General features: G+C 36.4%; 2 protein-coding genes across 2 annotated transcripts; both read left to right on the forward strand.

Moving 5' to 3' along the window:
• The first annotated feature begins 7,094 nt into the window (after window positions 1–7,094).
• Window positions 7,095–7,843, forward strand: LOC138909412 (uncharacterized). Its single transcript, XM_070200611.1, has 2 exons — window positions 7,095–7,369; window positions 7,615–7,843. Exons 1-2 carry the CDS (start codon window positions 7,095–7,097, stop codon window positions 7,841–7,843), a joined length of 504 nt encoding a protein of 167 aa, XP_070056712.1.
• A 10,508-nt stretch (window positions 7,844–18,351) lies between these two features.
• On the forward strand, window positions 18,352–18,861 carry LOC138909413 (uncharacterized). The gene has a single exon (XM_070200613.1). It carries the CDS (start codon window positions 18,352–18,354, stop codon window positions 18,859–18,861), a length of 510 nt encoding a protein of 169 aa, XP_070056714.1.
• The last annotated feature ends 4,262 nt before the right edge of the window (window positions 18,862–23,123 follow it).

A 23,123-nucleotide genomic window follows, 5' to 3' on the forward strand; every position in this document is an offset into this window, starting at 1 on the left:
CATGAGCTTATATGTAAAAATGACCGGTTTAGACTCTTAGGTTTCTTTCATGCATATATTTGAAGTTATTAGTACATTTTATATCTTTTAATTGTCAAGCTTACTCTCACATGCTTTATTTGAAGTTGTTAACATATGTTGTATCTTTTACTTGTCAAGTTTACTCTTATATGCTTTATTTAAAGTTGACCTCTTTTATTATAATATGTCCTCCTTTATTGTTAAACTATTCTTAACCGAAATTGTTATATAATATTCCTTCGTTGTCAAGTTTTTCTCATGCATTTAGACGTAGTTGCCATTTCATGACCATCTCTTTCATTGTTACCTTATGTCATACACTAAATTTTGGAGTTGCCATTGCATATAAAATACCTTCATTATTAAGTTTGTTCTTAAGCAATTACTTGATGTGAAGTCATTGAAAGCCATTAACCTGTTTTATTGAAGTTGTTAAATGAAGTATTGTTCATTGTCGATTTATTTTTCCCGTTTTATTTTGTTGTTATTGCGATTCTTGTGCACATTGTGGTTGAGTCGTGGGCTATGTATTGTGGTGATATTGGTATTGTTATTTTGAAAAGGTTGTGGCCTATGGGCACTTGTAATACGAGTTGATATATCATTTTATTGTGATGTTTGAACATGTAAGTGTATTGTGTGGATTGATAGCTGCTATGCGGAGTATAACGGTGACATCTCAATGTTATTGATTGTGCGGAATAATACAAGTGGCTATTGATGTATTGTCATGGCGGAGTGATACGCGTGGCTATTGATATATTGTCAGGGTGGAGTGATACGGGTGGCTATTGATATATTATCAGGGCAACGTGATGTGGGTGGTTGTTGATATATTATGAGGGCAGAGTGATACGGGTGGCTATTGTGTTATGGTCTGGGCGGAGTGATACGGGTAGCTATTGTGTTAAATGTATGGACGGAACGATACGGGTAACTATTATGATATTGTCAATACGGAGAGATAAGGGTGGCTATGCGAGGGATGATTTGTGATGGCCTGTGGGCCTAATGTTGATGATATTCGTGTAATGGTGTGATTTTCCTTGTGTGTGGCATGCATCTTACGTGACTTGTTGTGTTATTTTCAATGAGCTACTTTATGTCTTTGATATTACTTAGTGACTTGGATTGAGATAGTACACTCGCACATGCATATACCATCATTACACCAGATAAGGAGTAAGAAACTTGACATTTATTGATCATGCACTTGTATTCTTGTATATCTACTTTCATTGTGATATGGAACATGTGACCATGCATGTCGGATTGTGATAGTGAGCTTGTGACCACGCCGTACGGATTGTGATAGTGAGATTGTGACTATGCCGGGTGGATTGCAATATTGACACGTAAGTTGTCCATACGATTGTGATTAACAATGTGGGTATGAGGTGCCATGAGCATATGATTTGTGATTCGGGACTCGTGAGTTGTGATTTTGGGATGAGGTATCTAGGAGTAATTTTGTTGTGAAACTTGTGTTTGAACAGTTTTATTATTCAATTGTCATTTGCTTTTCCTTAGTTGGATTCACTAGTACTTTAACAATGTTCTGATTACTTTACTTTTTTTATCATATGCTTATTCTTTGTTGTCATTTACTGATTTTTGCTTCCATTATTAGCTTTATACTTATATACTGCACATGTTATTATGACTAGTAAGTATCTTGACTTGTACCTCGTCACTACTCCAGCGAGGTTAGTCTTGATACTTATTGAGTACCGACCGTGGTATATTCATACTACACTTCTATATATTATTGTGCAAATTCAGGTATTAGAGATAACAGACACAGGCAGAGTTATCTTCTTGATCGCGAGGATGCTTGGTCGTCGCAGTCCCTTGGAGTCCTTTTTCTTTTGATTGTACTCTTAATTCATTATCCGAAGAGTATTGTATTTTGTTCTCTTTTTTGTTTGAGATATTTTTATATATTCAGTTAGAGTTCGTGACTCTGTATTACCCAATCTCTTGTTGTGCATATTGTCGTGTAGGCTTGTATCACCTTCGTATCGGTATTTATATTAAACTCTGCTTTAAAAATATCATATTTTACTGGTTTAAGTGTTGTAAGTAACATGCTTACCTAGTCTTAGAGACTAGGTGCCATCACGACGCCTAAGGTGAGATTTCGGATCGTGGCAGATAATAATAAAAAATATATATAATTAATCTCTCAAAAAGTTATATCATCTTTTCATTTAACTTTAATATATATATATATATATATATATATATATATATATATATATATATATATATATATATATTTTCTTACTTTTACCTAATCTTCTTTTTTTAACGACAATAAATTTTATTATAAATAGTCATGAGTGTGGGTAAAATATCTATCTTTCTTTTCAAACTCAATACAATAAATGGAGGGCATCAGGTTAGAAGACTTTAATTATATAAGAGTTAGACGAAATTGTAAAAGTTGGTGCAATAAAAATTGAAGTTGAAAAGATAGAAGGCAAAAAATGTGTCAAGAGGCCCAAAAAAAAAGAAAAAAAGAGAGAGGAAACAATGCAGATCTAATAACTTATAAAGAATTAAAATTGAAAATTAAAATATTATTTTTTAAATAATATAAGCTCCAATTCTTTTTTTCCCCAAAAATTATAATTTGTGTAAATACGAAACACAACTTGTGTTGACACGTTATTTAATATTTAGTTCAAAATTTTTAATCAAAACAATTTTAATTCGAATAAAATACGATATTAATATTATTTATATGATAAAAAATATAGTTTATCAACAATTGTTTATTATTGATGTAACAAACACGTACAACACACGTACATTAAGACTAGTTAGAATAAAAAGAAACTAAAAAAATTGATTAGATCTCCATATGATCGGAGTTGGATCAACATTAGCTTTTTTGACATTTTTACCGGGATATATTAGCTTTTCCTAGTAAAATAGTTAGAGATTATCATATCATTACTTGTGAGGCTTAGGATATGCATAGGATACAACGAAGGAAACTGTAAGAACTCATATTCTCTTTTCCCATAGTTTTTCCTCAAACAATGGATAGTGTGATTTGTGAACTCCAGTGATGTTTTCTCTTTTTTGGTTGATTTTGGGTCCAACGGAGTTCCCTTTCCCATTCAAAATGTGTATGTTTAGGGGGGGTTGGGGGGAGGAAGGGCATGAGCAGTATTGTTTCCCTACCCTAAAAGATTTAGGGGTAAGGTGGATTTAATCTTTTGAAGATATTGAAATGTATATCCAAGGTCATCACCACAATTTAGATATATTGATATTCTTATATTCTAAATTTCGCAGTTCTGTTCAAGTTGTAGAGTCTGTATATATTTTTTTAAACGGAAAAGGGCCAAAAATGCCCTTGAATTATTTGAAATAGCTCAAAAATGCCATCCATTTATTTTTGGTACCAAAAATATCCCTGCCGTCTATATTTTGGACCACAAATGCCCTCAAACCGTTAATCTTGCCATTGAAGGTGACATGGCAGTCCAACTGGGTTAGATTTGCTTACATGGTCATCAACCTAAGCAATCCAGCATGACAAAATTATTTTTTCGGAAAAATTATTTTTTTGGAATTTTAAAAAAAATACAAAATCAACACTTATTCCGAAAAAAGTAAAAAATTTCTGGAAAAATTATTTATTTCGGAAATTTTTATTAAAATACAAAATCAACACTTATTCCGAAAAAAGTACACAAATTTCGGAAAAATTATTTTTTTCGAAAATTTTTATTAAAATACAAAATCAATACTTATTCCGAAAAAAGTAAAAAATTTCCTAAAAAATTATTTATTTCGGAATTTTTTATTAAAATACAAAATCAACACTTATTCCGAAAAAAGTAAAAAATTTCCGAAAAACTATTTTTTCGGAAAAATTATTTTTCAGGATTTATTTTTTACTTTTTTCGGAATAAGTGTTTATTTTGTATTTTAAAAAAATTTCCGAAAAAATAATTTTTTCGAAAAAATAATTTTGCCATGCTGAATTGCTTAGGTGGTTGGTCATGTAAGCAAATCTAACCCAGTTGGACTGCTATGTCACATTCAATGACAAGACTAACGGTTTAAGGGCATTTGTGGTCCAAAACATATACGGTAGGGATATTTTTGGTACCAAAAACAAACGAAGGGCATTTTTGAGTTATTTCAAATAGTTCAAGGGCATTTTTGGCCCTTTTTCGTTTTTTAAAACAAGTGGAAAATTAAGATGATGTTGAGAGCACTTTTAGTAAAAAACTTTTAATAAACTTTTCAAAAATTTTGGATGTTTTTAAATTGTTTCATAGCAATTCTCAGAAAAATATTTTCAAATTCACGTGTAAAAATTGCATGCGTTAGCAATTTTCAAAATGGAAAGGAAAAGAAACCATATATTCTTGACCGAATTCCTAATTTGTAATAAAGACGTAAAATATCCTATTTAGGAGTTGTTATTGTGTCAAAATTTGTTTAAGAAGAACCCTAGTCCTACTTTACCTTGAATTATGTAAAAAGTACTATAAATCCTGACTAAAACAAAAAATATTTACACTCTTCATTGTCAAATAGAAAATTGTGTACACCTTTTGTTTACTCCAATGTTCAATGAAGTGTTTGAAAAAGGTTTTAGGACTATCAATAAATTCAACGAGCTATTCGGACTTCTACACCTTGGTTATGAGGTAACAAATAGATGGCCAGAGTTAAGGATAGTGCTTCCCATATTAAAAGGTAACAATGAGACTGCGCTAACACAACATATTTGTCATTTAGCCTTCACTGACAGAGTTAAGGATAGTGCTTCCCATATTAAAAGGCCTTTCAGATTATCTCCACCCCAGGAGTGGTTAGAAGTCGCATGTGTGGCTTTTGATCCAACTATGATCATTTATCAACGATGATTCTCAGAGGCGGATCTCGCATTTGAACTTTATGAGTTTGTCTTTGAGATTCTACCATAATTCATTTAATTGGTGATAATATATTAATGTGTCAGGTGTTTCCTCAGTTGGAAGTTGGAGTATGAATATCATATTTATGCTTGATTAGTAGTAGTATCTTAACCACGTATCAAATTATAAATGAGGTTCAATTAGTGGTGGCAATTTCCATATAAATTTGCTTGATCCGCCAAATCCGACCCTAATGAACTCGCGTTCAATCCGCCTATTTAAATATGGTTAAATATATATGTGTCAACTCGTTCTTAACCCATATCTAAATTTGATCCAACTCGTCCATTTGTCACCAGTAAGCTTAATTAATTATTGTCCAATCCCGCTATCTTAATAAGAATTTGAACTTTGCTTGCGGTTGTGAAAGTTGGTCTAACACGTACTAATCTGACAGTACATTTAATTGGTGATTAGTGCGCTACTGTCTCGATAATTCTTTGAAGTTGTTCAATGGTTTCGTAGATGAACTTAATTAGTTAGAGCTTCTAAACGTTATTCTCTATTGGGTCACTGAAACTTTTAAGATTGCAAACACTAGAAAATTAGGAAAATACAAGCAATTTAGTACAATATAATGATCAATCAAACAGGCGGTCACAATCTATCCTAGTGAAGGACATTCTCATGGTGTTGAAGTTAAAGCCGATATAGAAAAATTGTTGCGCCCAAACTCCAAGTTTGTTTAAACAAATTTTCAGCAGTAAACTCCATTTTAGCATTTTCAACAAAATGATATTGTTTGCCCAAGTGAAGTTTGTTTTGATGATTGACAAAGGAACTCAAGCATGAATCAGGTCCATCCACAATGTACACAGACACGGGCATATTTAAGCATAAGGGATGCACGTGAGTGAGATAAGCTTAACTTGTTATATCTGATATCTCCTGATCGAAAATGTTGCATAATTGATAAGGATAAGGACTCCTTACTAAAAGAAAACACTATCCAAGATAGGAGGAGTTAGAAGTTGAAGATAACTAGAACTCTTCCACCAAGGAAGAGTAGCATTAGAACTCTAGTTATTTCTTATTCTACTAACTCTATATATTGCAGGATGTTCTCATTCTACAGGCACACACAAAAGCTGAAGTTAAACGTGAGTTGAGAGCAAAATAGCAAGGCATTTTGCAAATAATTTTTGTGTGATTCAAGTGTGCGAACCTGAAGCTACATGAACCAGATAGAGGAACCAGTTCGAAGAGTCTATCTTTTGTACTAATTCAATTGTAGTAGGTGTTTTCAAGTTGTACCTTTCAGCTTTATCTAGAATCAATTATATTAGGTACTCTAAGTATTCAAGTTAGAGTTAACTTGAAGTTGTCGCAACAGTTAGAGGCCGGTTGCCATAACGGGATTAGAGTTAATCCTTAGGTTTACAAAGAGTTTTGTAAATATTGTTTTGGCTCAGTGATTTAGTGAAGTGTTGGGAAAAATCCTACTGAGTAGTAGGTCGTAATTTTTTCACCTTTTGAGCCGGGTGTTTTTCACATAAAATACCTGTGTTCTTTACTTTCCGCATTTACTATTTCTGCAACAGTAGTATAAGGAACACTTAGAATAACCAGGTTCTTTCATAATCAGTGCAGGCGAAAATTGATCACCACACAAATCACTCCCCCACTCTTGTGTGGCATTGAAGTAGAAAATATCAATTGGTATTAGAGAAGGTTATCTTTGAAGAGGCTAACACCTTAGGAGAAAATCAAGATGAGTGCACCACTTGAAAACTGGGAAGGGCAATCCACTGCTAGTCCACCACTCTTTAATGGTCAGTACTACTCTTAGTGAAAAAACATGATAAAAGATCACATTATATGAGAGGACTATGAGCTATGGGACATTGTCATTGATAGTCTACTGGCTACCTTGAAGATAAATGCTGAAGAAGTAGAGGTGCCAAAGACAAGAGCGAATTGCATTGTTGAGGACTTGAAGAAATGGGAGAAGAATGTTAAAGCGAAGAAATGGCTTATTTATGGACTTGGTCTAGATGAGTACAGTAGAATCCAAAGTTGTACCACTGCTAAGAAAATATGGGACACTCTGCAAGTGGCTCATGAAGGACACATCGGGTGAAGAGATCCAGAGGAACTCTACTATATTCTAAATATGAGAACTTTACTATGAAGGAAGGAGAAACCATTCATGATATGTATACAAGGTTCACTACATTGACAAATGAACTAAAGTCTCTTGGAAGGATTATTCCTAAAGAAAATATAGTCGAGAAGATATTGACAAGGGTTCTGCCTATTACTTGGGAGAGTAAAATCACTGCCATTCAGGAATCAAAGAACATTGCCACTCTCCCACTAGATGAATTAATTGGAAATCTTACTGCCTATGAACTTAGGAGACAAACCATGAAAATGGATGTACTAATAAGGAAAGGAGCCTGGCACTCCAAATAACTAAAGGTCCTGATCTAGAAGATGAAAAAATGTCTATGATCACCAAGGACTTCAAGAAGTACCCGAGGAGAGGAAAGGGTCCTTCACGAAGTGGAAGCTATAGTAAGTAAAAAGGTCATGAGAAGCAAACCAATGATGGATGCTCTAAGTGTGGAAAGACTGATCACCATATCAAGAATTGTTCTCTATGGGAAATTGAATGGAAGAAGGAAAAAGCTGAATGAAGGAACAGGAAGAAGGAACAGGTTCAACCTAAGAAAAGCAAAGGATCAATCAAGGCTATGGTCGCTGCTTGGGGAGAAAGCTCATATGAAAACTCAGATGATGATGATGGGGATGAAAAAGCACTTATGGCCATTGGAGAATCTGATGAAGAAACTGAGGTCCAAGTGAAGGGGAGCAGCCAAATATGGTATATAGATAGTGGCTGCTCAAAGCACAAGACAGGAAGCAAGTACTAATTCCTTTCACTTGAGGATCTTAAAGGAGGTAATGTCTCCTTTGAAAATCAGAAGAAAGGTGAGATCATTGGGGTTGGAAAGGTAGGTAAGACTGGTTATCACTCTATTAAGAACGTCTATTGATAGATGGACTAAAATACAGTCTAATAAGTATATCATAATTGTGTGATAGAGGTAACATGGTAGCATTCACATCTACCAAATACTTTGTGATTAATCTTACCACTGACAAGATAGTTTTGCAGGGAAAAAAAGTGAACAACATATATATTAAAGATTTGTCCACACTTTCAGAAAATGAACTCACTTGCTTAAGTGTGTTGGATAATGATCCCCTCATTTGGCACAAGAGACTTGGACATGCCAGTCTAAGTCAACTAAACAAACTAGTCTCCAAAGATTTGGTGATAGGACTGCCTAATATTAAGTTCAAGGAGGATAAAGTTTGTCAGGCTTGTGCAAGGGGAAAGCAGGTAAGATCTTCTTTTAAAAGAAAGAAAGTGGTAAGCACTACCAGGATGATGGAACTGGTCCATATGAATCTTTGTGGACCAATGAGAACATTAAACAGAGGTGGTAATAGATTTGTGATAGTGCTTATTGATGATTATTCTAGGTTTACTTGGATATTGTTTTTAACATCTAAAGATGAAGCATTTGACATATTTTCTTCTTTTGTTAGAAAAATTCAGAAACAACTAGGTAATCAACTTGCATCAATTAGGTCTGATCATGGTACTGAATTTGAGAATGCTAAATTTTCTGAATTTTGTGATGAGCATGGCATAGATCATAATTTTTCTGCTCCTAGGACTCTACAACAAAATGGAGTAGTTGAAAGAAAGAATAGGACACTTGAAGATATGGATAGGAATATGCTTCTTTATAGTAAACTGCCCCATAGTTTCTGGACAGAAGCTGTGAACACTGCATGTTACATCATAAACAGGTGCATGACTAGACCTTTTGTAGAGAAGACTCCCTATGAGTTACTTAAAGGGAGAAAGCCAAACATATCACATCTTAGGGCATTTGGATGCAAGTGCTTTATGGACAATAATGGTAAAGACTCCCTAGATAAGTTTGATCCGAGAAGTGATGAGGGAGTATTCTTGGGATATTCTTCACATAGTAAAGCTTATAAGATTTTTAACAAAAGAATTATGTGTGTAGAAGAAAGTGTACATGTGATTTTTGATGAAACTAACATTCTTTCTGAGAGGTGAGAACATGATGATGAAGCAATTGGGCTGGTGAGAAATTCAAATGAAACCACAACACAGACTGAAGTTGCACCATAAGTAGGAACATGTGATTGAATAGGTCCTTCCACCCAGGGCAACTTGATAGGGGGAACTGAACAAAGAGGAAGTGATCCTCAAACCTCGACGGAACCTGTCCATGCACCTGTTCCTCATCAACAAAACATTAAAGGAACATCTAGGGGAAACCAATTGGTTGTGAAACCTTACAAGTATCAAAGTTGTCATACCATTGAAAACATAATCACTAAACCAATCTCTGGAATTAAAACCAGATCTTCTTTGAAGAATCTTTGTGCTTTTGATGCTTTTTTATCTCTGATTTAACCTAAAAATGTTGTTGAGGCTTTGTAGGATGCAGGCTGAGTGAATGCAATGCAAGATGAACTCAACCAATTTGAGAGAAGTCAAGTGTGGCATCTGGTACCAAGACCCAAGGACAGATCAGTAATTGGCACAAAGTGGGTCTTCAGAAACTTACTTGATAAAGATGGAACAGTTACAAAGAACAAGGCAAGATTGGTGGTTCAAGGATATAGTCAAGAAGAAGGCATAAATTATGATGAGACTTTTGCTCTAGTTGCAAGATTGGAAGCAATTAGACTCCTCATAGCCTTTGCTGATTATATGAAATTCACTCTCCATCAGATGGATGTCAAGAGTTCATTCCTCAATGGCTATCTAAAGGAAGAAGTGTTTGTCAAGAAATTAACACTCATATAGCAACAACCATAAAATTGGATGTATATGAACCTGATTCATCTGTTGATCAGAAGTTGTATAAGGGAATGATTGGCTCTTTGTTGTATCTCACTGATAGCAGACCTGACATTGTTTTTAATGTAGGCCTTTGTGCTAGATTTAAGGAAAGTCCAAAGGAGTCTCACTTGACTCCCATCAAGAGGATCCTGAGATACCTAAAAGGCACCACTGACCTTTATCTATGTTACCCAAAAGGTAATAATTTTAACTTAGTGGGATATGATGATGCTGATTATACAGGTTTTCTTGTAGATAGAAAGAGCACCTCGGGCATGGCACACTTTCTTGGCTCATGTCTTGTGTCTTGGGCCACCAAAAAGCAAAATTATGTGGTCTTATCTACTACTGAAGTTGAGTATGTTGATGCCACCTCATATTGTGCTCAATTGTTGTGGATCAAACAAAAATTAATGGACTTTGGAATTGATGTATGTTGTATCCCCATCTTTTGTGTTAACACCAGTGCAATTAGTATGACTAAGAACCTGGTTCATCACAAAAGAACGAAGCACATAGATATTAGACATCACTTTTTAAGGGAGAACTATGAAAAACGTTTGATCACTGTAGAATTCTGTGCCACTGAAAAAGAAAATAGCTAGCATCTTCACAAAAGCACTAAGTAGAGATCACTTTGAAATGAACATGTTAGAATTAGGGTTGATTAAGATCACCTAAAAGGATCCAGTTCTAACTCAAAAATTGGTTAGAAAAATTGTGAATTTCTGTAAATAATTAGATTAGATTTTGCTCAGTCTCATGCTTTCATCAGTATACTCTTGTGCCATGTGCTAAAATAACTCATTAATCTCTAATGATATTATCTCTATTTTCTTGAAAAATTCAGACTTACACAAGAGATTTCTTAGTAAAGAACCTGGTTCATCAAGATTACTTGGTACGTACTCTCCACTCTGCATATTTTGAAATAATTATATTTGAGTTATAATCAAGAGGAGAGTCTCATTCAATCCTAAAGCCCTCGATCTTATCAGTTACGAAATAGATTGGTTTCATTTAACAGAGTCCAAAACACATTAAGTGCCTAGATTCTAGGGACACTCTTCAACGTTTTTTCAAACGAAATTCCAGTTTGATCATACTTCTGCAAAGGATGTCGTTACCCAATCAAACACTTCCACTTTAAATTGATTAGGCCTCAGTTGTTTCCTCACTTCTCAATTCTCAAGCCATCAAGAATTTCTCTCTTCTCTCATCTTCCAAACACACAGAAACCCATTTTTTCCAAATTCCCAAACACATAAATGGCAAACCCTTCTGAGAATCCCTCATCACCACACAAAGAAATCACACACACACCATCTATCACAGCTTCAACCATGCCCACCTCTAATAAAAGCAGAGTCAAGATGCTTGCTCACAAGGTTGTTGCGGGTAAAGAACAACTTAAGAAAATTAATGAAAAATTGAAAGCAAGTCGAGAGGAAGAACCCCAGAAATCTGATAAATCATTCAAATCTGCTACTGAGGGGGAAGAAACTATTTTGTCTGACACCGAACCTGTAACATCTGGCCCAAATACTACTACTAAAATCATCTCTAAGGTCGTTGCTAATTTGGAGAATATGTTCATTCTGGTAGGAACTGTAGCTGGGCTTGAGACTACTGAGTCTGAAAGAATAGGTGGTAAAGATAAAAAGGGAAAAGAAAAAGAGAGTGAGGGTGTTCAAGGAGTTGTGAGGGGTATGGAAAAAGGAGTGGCTGAAGGTTCACCCACTCCTACTAGTCCGATTAAAGAAACAAGAGCAATGGTAGTGTGGAGTAAGGAATCTTCTGGAGAAAGTGTAAAAGAAAAAAAGGGAAGTGGGTCTGGAGAAGCTGTTGAGTGATTGGTTCGATTAGGGAAGGATGTTCAAGAACTTGTGCCATCTGACCAGGAATCCCTAGCAGACATACTGAAAAGGGTGACTGACAGTTATAATCCCAAAAAGAAAAGGAGTTCAGGAGTCAAAATTCCTAGCACTGCTAGGGCAAACAAGAAGAGAAAGGTTGCATGTTCTATCCTTGTAGAGATTCCTCTTACAAGAGGAAGAGCTACAAGGAGTCAGAAGAAGCAGAGTGATACTGAACTGGAAAAGGCCTTAGAAGAAAGTAAGATAAAAGTTGTTGCTAAAGGAAAAAAGGAAGGTGGTTGAGCCTGTTGAGGCTATTGAAGTTGACGAGATGGACCTAGTCCTTCGGGATGAAGAGGACACAGAAGAAATGGAGGTTGTGACTCCAAAGGCAAAGAAAGGCAAGATTTCCACAAAGAAGTCTATTTCAAAAACTAAGTCCGCGGAGCCATCTACTTTGGCAAAAAGAACGAGGTCTGCATTGAAACCAAGAAAAGTGAAAATAGTGGAGGAAGAGGAATGGAGTGGAGAGGAAGAAGAAGAAGAATCTCATGCTGAGAAGGACAAAATGGTTAAGTTTGGGAAGAGAACCATCTTGAAAGGTAGACTCCTCAGGGACTTGGAGGAGGAAGGTATGGTAATGCTGCTGGAGAAGTTACAATTGTAAGGATGGAAGGACATAGTCCTTCAGATGGATAGAAAGCTGGCCAGAATCGAGATTGTGGAGTTTATTGAAAATTGTGAGATCAAATATGGTAGGGTCACCAGTGTGGTAAATGGGGTGACATTGAGCTTTGATGCTAAAGAACTAGGAGATATCTTAGGTGTACCTGCTGAAGGGTACAATGATTATAAGAAGCTCAAATGGCCAAGTCTAGAGAATCTCCCTACTGCCCCTGCCATTACAAGAATGTTTGGTGACAATAATGAAGAACTTGAGCCCAAGGCTATTTACAAAATTGAGAGTGAGCTTTGATGCTAAAGAACTAGGAGAGATCTTAGGTGTACCTGCTGAAGGGTGCAATGATTATAAGAAGCTCAAATGACCAAGTCTAGAGAATCTCACTACTGCCATTGCCATTACAAGAAAGTTTGGTGACAATGATGAAGAACCTGAACCCAAGGCTATTTACAAAAGTGAGATGAAGCCTCCCCACAAAGTGTTGTTCGAGTTTTTGAACAAAGTTGTGCTGCCTAGGCAGGAAATGAGGCACATTGCAACATTTATGGACCTGGTCCTTATGGAATGTTTGGACAGTGGGCGGCAAATCAATAGGCCTGGTTTCATTATCTAGCTTCTTGATAGGGTTCTGAATGGCACCAAAACTCACGCCATATCCTATGGCTTTATTCTCACGGCTGTACTTTCACACTTCAAGGTACAAATCAAGATATAGGAAGTTGATACAAGCAAGGATCATTTTGGGGCAAACACTCTAACTGCTTGTAACTATGAAGTCCAAATCACTCCCAAAGAACCTGGTTCATCCAAAAACGTACCAGTGACCAGCAAAGTGCGAGCTTTGGTACAAGAAAGTGGGGCTAAGGATGCTGAAATTGATAGGCTGAAGAAGAGGTTGACAAAAGTGGAGACTGAGAGAGATGCTCTCAGAGTTGAGCTGGCAAAAGAAAAGGAGGAGAATGATAGCATTCTTCAGGATATGCTGAAACTGCTTCAAGCCAAAAATCAAGAACCTAGTCCTTCCGAGCCTTAAACCTTCCTAGCCAAGTATAGATCAACCAGTGACCCAGTTCGGGATTTATTTTGTTTCTTTTGCTCATGATCCAATATTTTTATTTCTTTTTATACTTGTGGATCACTAAATATCAATGATAATCGACTATTTTTGTTCTCTAATTGTTTATTGATGCTTCTTAGATGGCTAATATCATTAGATTGATAAATGATACTTGACTCCATGATTGCATTTGAAGTAGCCCCAGTGGCCATGAGTAATTTCTATTAACATCTGGTTATCTAACATAATTATGCACATTTTTTTAGGAACATTGATTTTCATATGTAAGATAAAGTATAACAAAGGAGGGTAGGGGGCATAAATCTGACCTCCAGAATAAGATGAAAGTACACCCGGTCGTCCTAATCTAACAACCAAATGAAACCTGAAAGCTATGTGTAGTGAGACCTAAGATGATGTACCAATTGTCTATCTAACATTGATAGAAAATTTTGTAAACAAAAACCAGGTGAAGTAAGCCTAGGTCAACAATATAATCATGCAAACCTGAGCCTAATTCTACTATGTAAATGAGTTGGAAGGTTACCTTCCATATACAACAAGTTCTACAACTAGAGAAGGTGTAAAAACTCCCTAGAAAGTGTGGCAAAAAACATGTGTATGTAGAGGAGACTATCTTCAGCTTTGCTTTGAAATTGAGGTCAAAGAAAGCCCAGTTGAAGATAGCTATAAAAAAGGCCCATACATTTGGGCAACGGCGCTGCCACTATCTGGTTTTTTCTAAAAGGAGAGAGTGAACATTGTCCTGCTTCTATCATCCAAAAATTGAAGTAAATGTATAGAACTGAAGTAAACTCCCTAGAAAGTATGGATTTTTGTTACTGGTTATTGATGGATAGAAAAGGCAGGGTAGCTAGGTCTGGCCCCTAGATGTGTCATGCTGAGGACCTGCACTGATGACAGTGTACAGTAAGATAAGATATTGCAGATATGCTAGATAGTAAGCGGCTAGTTAGTAATGTAGTGGCAGCTGTGTTGGTGTCTTCTGGCAGTAGTTGGTATGCGTAAAAGGGAGGTAGCATATGTGAAGTTGTTGGTATTAATGTCCTGTAGACATCTTGGAAGTGTTGTCCATATAGTCATGCATCCAGTTATTGAAGATTAACTTGTTTGTGTATGTATAACCATGTTGAGAGACTAAAGTGAATTGGTGCACTTTCAGTATAATGAGCATCTGAGATGCTAATACCATACCCTGAAAGTGCATCAATTGACTAAGCCTACTCAATGTACCTGCAAAATTGAACAAACATGTTAGTAAAGAGGGAGCTTCAAGGCTCTTTAGCAAACATGTTATGCACCTTTTCGATAATGCCAAAAGGGGGAAGATTAGGTTTATGCTTTTTACTTTGGACTGTGATATTTATAACCTAATAAACCTGGTCCTCGATGATTAGTGTCTTTAAAATGAAAAGTGTTCTAATATTGTGTTGATGTTGAGCTAAGTTGACACATATCCTATGCTTATGAAAAGCACATAATCTGCCATCATCAAAAAGGGGGAATTTATTGGCCCAAGTGAAGTTTGTTTTGATGATTGACAAAGAAACTCAAGCATGAACCAGGTCCATCCATAGTGTACACAGACACAGACAGATTCGAGCATAAGGGATGCACGTGAGGGAGATAAGCTTAACTTGTTATATCTGTTATCTCCTGATCGAAAAGGTTGCATAATTAATAAGGAGAAGGACTCCTTATTCAAAAAGAATACTATACAAGATAAGGGAGGAGTTAGAAGTTGAAGATAACTAGAGCTCTTCCACCAAATAAGAGTAACATTAGAACTCTAGTTATTTCTTATTCTACTAACTCTATATATTGCAGGATGTTCTCATTCTACAGGCACACGCACAAAAGCTGAAGTTAAACGTTAGTTGAGAGCAAAATAGCAAGGCATTTTGCAAACAATTCTTGTGTGATTCAAGTGTGCGAACCTGAAGCTACATGAACCAGATAGAAGAACCAGTTCCAAGCGACAGTCTTTTATGCTAATTCAACTGTAGTAGATATTTTCAAGTTGTACCTTTTAGCTTTATCTAGAAGCAATTGTATTAGGTACTCTAAGTATTCAAGTTAGAGTTAACTTGAAATTATCGCAACAGTTAAAGACTGGTTGCCACAACGGGGTTAGAGTTAATCCTTAGGTTTACAAAGAGTTTTGTAAATACTGTTTTGGCTCAATGATTTAATGAAGTGTTGGAAAAACTCCTACTGAGTAGTAGGTCGTAATTTTTTCACCTTTTGAATCGGGTGTTTTCTATATAAAATACTTGTGTTCTTTACTTTCCGCATTTACTATTTCTGCAACAGTAGTATAAGGAACACTTAGAAGAACTAGGTCCTTCTATATAATCAGTGCACAGAAAAATTGGACACCACTCAAATTATCTTCCTCTTGTGTGGCATTGAAGTAGAAAATATGAGATATGCTATTGTTGGAAGGCCTTTAAGATCCTCGGTGACAACTCCATAGTAACAAAGCTCTTGTGGTCTTTTGCTTATAAATTCTTCTAACGTCGTGCCAATTACAGATCTAATTTCCTCCTTCAGTTTCTTGTATTCTATCTCAGGCAAATAACTAGAAGTTTCCCTGGCATCAACAAGCATTCCGCCTTGGTGATCGATCCTCTTGAATATGCTTGGATAAATGTTAAGAAACTTGTCCCCAACACTGATATTTTCTAAAGTTATGAGAATTAACGCATTTGAATCATAATCCACATCAGTTATATCACCGATACAATATGAAAATGATCCAGTATAATTTTGTTGTGAAATCAAAGACACAACTATTTGTCCGAATCCATCCAAGGATTCCACTAACATGATTTGCACTATCAAAATATATTGAGCATCCAAAAATAAGACGCTTGATAGTCATTGATTGACTTAAATGACACAAGCAAGATGTCCTTTACTCTTACCTATTGTATATTTTACAAAATACTCACATCTCGTTGAGATTCTTCCACATCTTCCTCTAAGAGTCATAAGGTCATATATAGATGCATGTCTCACAATACACATCTTCTTCATATGATGAAGAATGTACATTGTGGTATAATGGAGCTGGTAAGGCTTCACCACCAATGGTATAGCCACAATGGACCCAAAGTAATATACTCCCATTGTCCATGGTAAGAATATGTGACACATGAGGTGTACCAATTTCTAATGGAACAAGAAACTGAGAGGTATATGCTGGGTAAATCCGAGGAGAAACGTCAACCGCATCTTATTTGAGACATTCATTAGATCTGAAATGCGAGCCTCTGATCTTTGATTCATTCTTTTGATGCAATCTTCAAGTGTTAGTTTTGGGTCGTAGAAACGCGAGTTGATAGAATCATAGTGAATAATTTTTATAACTAGCCTCTCGTGATGGGATGCAGAACCAGGTGTGATTACACAATTTTATAACAATAGTAATGCTACAATCAACAATTCCATCATTTTGAGAAATTAACTGGTGAAATTTTGACCTTTAACTTTCTTTCTTTCCTTTAAAAGCTAGAGAGAGATAACAAGAAATAGGATGCATAGAACCGTAAGGATATTGTTTCTTTTTATAGGTATGTGATTCTTTTTTGTCAAATTGGTAAGCATATCTTTTGTGAGTTAACTACCGATTCAACAACTTAAATACATGAGGTTTGAGTTTTTTTAGATCACACATTTTGTGAGAGCATAATTCATTAGAATTGATGAAGTAAACACAGAAAATGGGGGGGGGGGGGAGGGAAGGAAAAAGAAAAAGATACGAAAAGGAGCACAAACTTTGTGGGTGAAAACAACTGGAAAAGTACAGGATATTAAATATATTTTGTTCAAAAGACAATTCAGAATGTATCCACCTTAAGTTGATCCATCAACATACATGCACACGCATATTTTTTAAATTTGTTTTTGGTTTCTATGTTTGTTGTTGGCATAGCAAAGTAGGGTGGCTTCCACAAGTATCATCTGACTTGGAAGTGGCAGAAGTAATTCAAAAATTACCGTGATTATAGAGATTTGATCAATTGTGGTGATGTGGCTAGTGTTGCAGCTGCTTTCCGAGCCTCAACCACTTTCATTTGATTGGATCCTCATATCCTGAAGCCAATCACTGATTCAAATAAACTTTTAAAATTAAAATTGTCAATAACTGCTTTAAAATTGCTATGTTAAAATCTTTTCATTATTTTGATCTGGAGTACTTATTGTTTCTTATGTACTTTTGACCTCGACGATATTTATCGTGCATTTCATCGGCCATCACGATTTTCTTGGCGTTAGAGCATGTTATGGTTTAATATTCCAGGATATATGTATATGAAATTTGAGAAAGAATTAGCCACAAAAGAAATTCCCAAGTAGCAACAACTGGATTAAAGCATGCACATTAAATAAGCACTTGCATTAGTACCAATCATCTTGACATATGTGTGAGCAAGATTAGCCTCAGATAAGGCAGGGACGAAACCTAAATTTAAACTTTATCAGTGCACATTTTTAGCTTGAAACCAAGCTCTTATATTTTAAAATTAGAGGTTCAGAACGAGTTTAGGCGCATGTTATGTTAGGTTTATTAACGTGCGCCACCAGTTGAAATGGCGAGGAAGAAGCAGCAGGTTGCTCTGGCGCCGGCCTCACCTAAAGCTAATGAAGGTATATCTAGGTAAATAACACCAGAATTTGGCGTTTTCCAATCACTAGCGCCGATTTAATTGATACATTGGATGCCAAGGATGGGGAATGTTCCAACAGTAATGCAAATGGTGATTCAACCAAGAGAGGAAGAGTCTCCACACAATCCAGAAGTATGAGCTTCAAATACGGCGAGGAAGCTCACTTTCTCGGCCAAATCTAATGAAATTAAGCCTACTATGACTGAAGCGGTTAAAGGGAACCGACAACAACAATTGGGAATGAAACTTGAATACTTCCCGCCGGTACTAAAGGATAGTGTCAAGGTAGTTAAATTGAACCCGCAAGAAATTGAAGAGCAGAACCAAAAATGGAGTCTAGCCTTAATTGGTTATGTAATTGGAGGAAATCCTACATTCAAGGAGATGCTAAAATTCGTTTACGGCGTATGGAACTCAGTCACTTCCCCTCAGGTATTTCTCCATAACGACGGGTACTTCATGTTCAAATTTGATTGTGAGGAAGATAAGAACACAATACTGCAGAATGTGCAGTATACCTTCAATCACAGACCTCTAGTGCTCAAGCAATGGAGTCCAGATTTTCAGATGAGTAATGAGCCTGACCAAATCATTCCTATGTGGGTAATATTACCAAATTTACCTATCCAATTTTGGACTACTGGAAATTTGGGCAGAATAGACAGTTGTCTAGGGCGACCAATTTGCACTGATAAGCTTATAGCATAGGAAGATAGAATTGCTTATGCTAGGATGCTAATTGAAATGGACATATCCCAACCATTGCCAGACGAAATTCCATTAGAGATGCCCAATGGGCAATGTCGAATACAGGTTGTGGAATATGAATGGAAACCTCTATTTTGTTAAGACTATCTTCAAATGGGACATGTAATAGGCAGCTGTAAGAAGGAACTAGATGACACTGGTAGCTGGAAGCAGTAGCAAGTGAACAAGGGGAGGAAATACCAAAAGAAAGATAAGAGGGCCAAATCTGATCCTATCCCAAACAAGGATATGGGAAATGAACAGATACAAGTATCAACAGCTGAACAACCTGAGAGCTCAAATGATGTTATCAATCTAATAACAACTGGCCAACAATTTGAAGATATGCCTATGGAGAAAGCAAATAATAATGATAGAGGAAAGCAGATAATGAAGAAGCCAGAGATACAAGATAAGATACAGGCAAGCATTGAAATGGAGAGGATGCTAAGACAGAACAAGTTCAGTGCCTTAAGAATTGATACAGAGAAATCCACTAGCAATGTGGTAAGGGTTACTAGTCCAATCAATAAGAATCCACCATGATTTTCGGATCATGGAATATTAGAGGGCTGAATAAGCCCTACAAGCAGAAAGAGTTAAAATCCTTTCTACTTAAGAATAAGGCGGTTCTAATTGGCTGCCTTGAGACTAAAGTTAAAGCTAATAAGGCTGAGAGAATAAAGAGGAAATTAAGGGCTGACTGGTAGGTGGATGCGGACTATAACTCAAGTCCTAACGACAGAATATGGGTTTGTTAGAAGCCACAATAGGTTACTGTTAGGATTATATCATCATATCCTCAAGTAGTGCACTGCTATGTGAAAGACAAATACTCTAGATTTGCTTGACATACCACTTACATATATGGGTATAACACAATTGAAGGTAGAAAGCAAATTTGGGAGCAATTGAAAAGGATCAACAACAATATGATAGAACTATGGGTGATAATGGGGGATTTCAATACAGTTTTGTCGGTCCATGATAGAGTTAATGGGGCTCCTGTCCAACAAGCAGAAACACAAGATTTTTAGGATTGTATAGATGAAGTTGGCTTGGGCCAAATCATAAGGAAAGGATGTCAGTTTTCATAGAGTAATAAGCAAGATCCTGATGATAGAATTTATGGCTTAATTGATTGGGCTCTTGGTAATGATCAATGGTTCACCAATTATGGCAATCTGGAAGCTTGTTATCTTAATCCGGGATGCTCAGATCACTCACCTATCCTCATCTCTACCATTGTGCCTAGACAGAGATTACCCAATCCCTTTAGATTGCTGAATGTGCTACTGCATCAGGAAGCATTCAAAGAGGCCACTCAAAAAGCTTGGGAGGTTAACATCACAGGGCATACTATGTACTATGCAAGAAGTTGAAGCATATTGAGCAAGTATCAATGACCATAAACAGAGAAATATTATCACTAGATCATAAATTAGAGGAGTTACAGTCAAAGCTCAGTGACATACAGAGTGAATTGGGAAATGATCTCTATAATCCTCAACTGATTTTGGCAGAGAGAGAGAAAGAGATACTGCGGGAACTAGAGAAATGGTCTACTATTCATGAAAGAGTGCTTAGACAAAAATTAAAGCTATCTAGATCAATCATGGGGATTCCAACTCTAAGTACTTTCATGCTAAACTCAAAGCTAGACAAGCGAGGAATAGTATTGTGTCAATATGGAATGATCAAGGAGTGCAACTAACAGAGCCTACATATGTGCAAAGAGAATTCACAGACTTCTTTCAAAAGCTGCTAGGAACAAGTACTCAAGAGTTGCCATGCCTAAACACCTACTATGCAAAGATGGACCATTCCTCAATAGAGAGCAACAGCAAGCTCTTGTTCAACCTGTCACAGAAATGGAAGTGATCCAGGCATTGAGAGATTTACCTAATGACAAGTCTCCTGGAATAGATGGGTTCACTGCAGAATTCTTTAAGGCGTTTTGGGGAATAATAGGAGAAGAAGTTACTCAGGCTATCCTACAGTTCTTTGGCAAAGGAAAACTATTAAAGGAGATCAATTGTACTACAATAACATTAGTACCCAAGGTCTCTAATCCAAAATATGTGAAAGAGTATAGACCTATAACTTGTTGCACTACCATCAACAAGTTTATAGCAAAAATTCTCACTGCCAGGTTGAAGATAGTAGTGGATTCTTTAGTTGGGCCATGCCAATCAGCTTTCATAGCAGGGAAGAGTATATTGGACAATATTATAGTGGCTCATGAATTAGTTAAGGGCTATACTCAGAAAGGATTATCACCTAGATGTCTTATCAAAATTGACATAAAGAAAGCATATGATTCAGTGGAGTAGGGTTTTCTAAAGAATGTACTATTGGAATTTGGCTTGCCTGGGAAGTTTGTGGACTAGATCATGGAATGTATTACCACAGTGAGCTACTCACTCCTAATCAATGGAGGGCTTACTCCTAAGTTTGTGGCAAAAAAGGATTGAGGTAAGGGGACCCTATGTCTCCTTACCTCTTTGTTCTGGCGATGGAATACTTGAACAGGACCCTCAAGCAACTACAACATAACCCTGACTTCAACTACCATCCAAGGTGTGGGAAGATGAAGTTGGTGCATATATGTTTTGCGGATGATCTCATAATGTGCTGTCGAGCGAATAGAATATCAATCCAATTGTTGCTCCAAGCATTCAATCACTTCTCGGATGTTTCTGGCCTTAGAGAAAATTTGGACAAAACTTCTCTATTTATCACTGGTGTCCCAACAACCCTGAAGGAACAAATCTTGGCTGAAAGGCAATTACTTTAAGGGAGATGCCCTTTAAGTATCTTGGTGTTCCTCTTTCTTCTAGGAAGCTCACTATACAGCAGTGTATGCCCTTAGTAGAGAGAATGACATCAAAAATCAGATGCTGGACTACCAAGCTGCTATCATATAGTGGAAAATAACAATTGATCAAAAGTGTGTTGTTTGAGATGCAAACATATTGGGCTCAAGTCTTCCTATTACCAAAGAAAGTAATTCAATTACTAACGAGTATCTGCAGAACATTTCTTTGTACAAGAAGCTGTGATGCATCGAGGAAGGCACTAGTGTCATGGTAACAACTATGTATGCCCAAGTCAGCTGGAGGTTTAAATCTCATAAACTTTCACACATGGAACAAAGTAGTAATCTGTAAACTACTTTGGACAGTGGTCATAAGAAAAGAGTCTCTTTGGGTACTATGGATTCATGGATTCTATATAAAAATAGAGACTTAGCCACTATGCCAACACCTAAACAAGCATGCTGGCTTGTGAGGAAAATTTTTGATGCAAGGAACTGGTATAGGGACAAGGACCTTACAGTGGAACTGCAGAAATGCGCTACACAGGAAGGCTTCAGCATAAAGAAAGCATACCTAGCTCTATGTCCACAGTACCAGAAGGTACCTTGGAAACACATTACTATAGGAACACAGCTGATGCCAAGACATCAGTTTATACTATGGCTTGCAGTTCCACAACGATTGGCTACCATTGATCGACTGGAAAGATGGGGGATTCATGTTCCTAAGGAATGTGTTTTATGTAATTCAAGTGAGGATGAAACCTTTACACATCTGTTCTTTGGATGTACCTATTCAAGACAAATATGGGCTACCTTGTTGCGATGGATAGAGAACCTAGACAGATAACTACATGGAATGAAGAACTAAATTGGATGGCTAAAAGAACGAGGGGAGGCAGAGCAAAACAAGAAATTGTAAGATGGTTGTTTGCTGCCACTGTTTACCATGTCTGGCAGGAACGAAATAGCCGAAGGTTCCAGCAAGAAAAGAAAGATAATGGGTATAGAATAAGGGAAATTGCCCTCCAGCTGCATACGAGAGGGCAGAGATATCACAAATGGCAAAAAGTGTTAGAGAGTTTGAATTATTTTTCTATATAGAAGTAGCAGATTCTTTAGATTCTCTGTATAGGTTGAGATACTACTTAGATAAGTATTGACTATAGAGAACTAGTCCTACAGTCCAAAAGGATTAGTAGATGTACATATATACACTTGGTTGAATAAAAATTTTATTTTGACCAAATTTTTTTTTAGAGGTTTAGACTCATTACCCGATTATACAATTAAGAGTATAGTGGACCTGACGAAGATAGAATATGCAGATGAACAATTAAGACAAGAGGAGTGATAGTTGTTGAGTTGAGATACGAAAACTAGAATATATTTTAACCTCCTCAAG

This window comes from Nicotiana tomentosiformis, chromosome 4 (genome assembly GCF_000390325.3).
Source record: "Nicotiana tomentosiformis chromosome 4, ASM39032v3, whole genome shotgun sequence".
NCBI classification, from domain to species: Eukaryota; Viridiplantae; Streptophyta; class Magnoliopsida; order Solanales; family Solanaceae; genus Nicotiana; species Nicotiana tomentosiformis.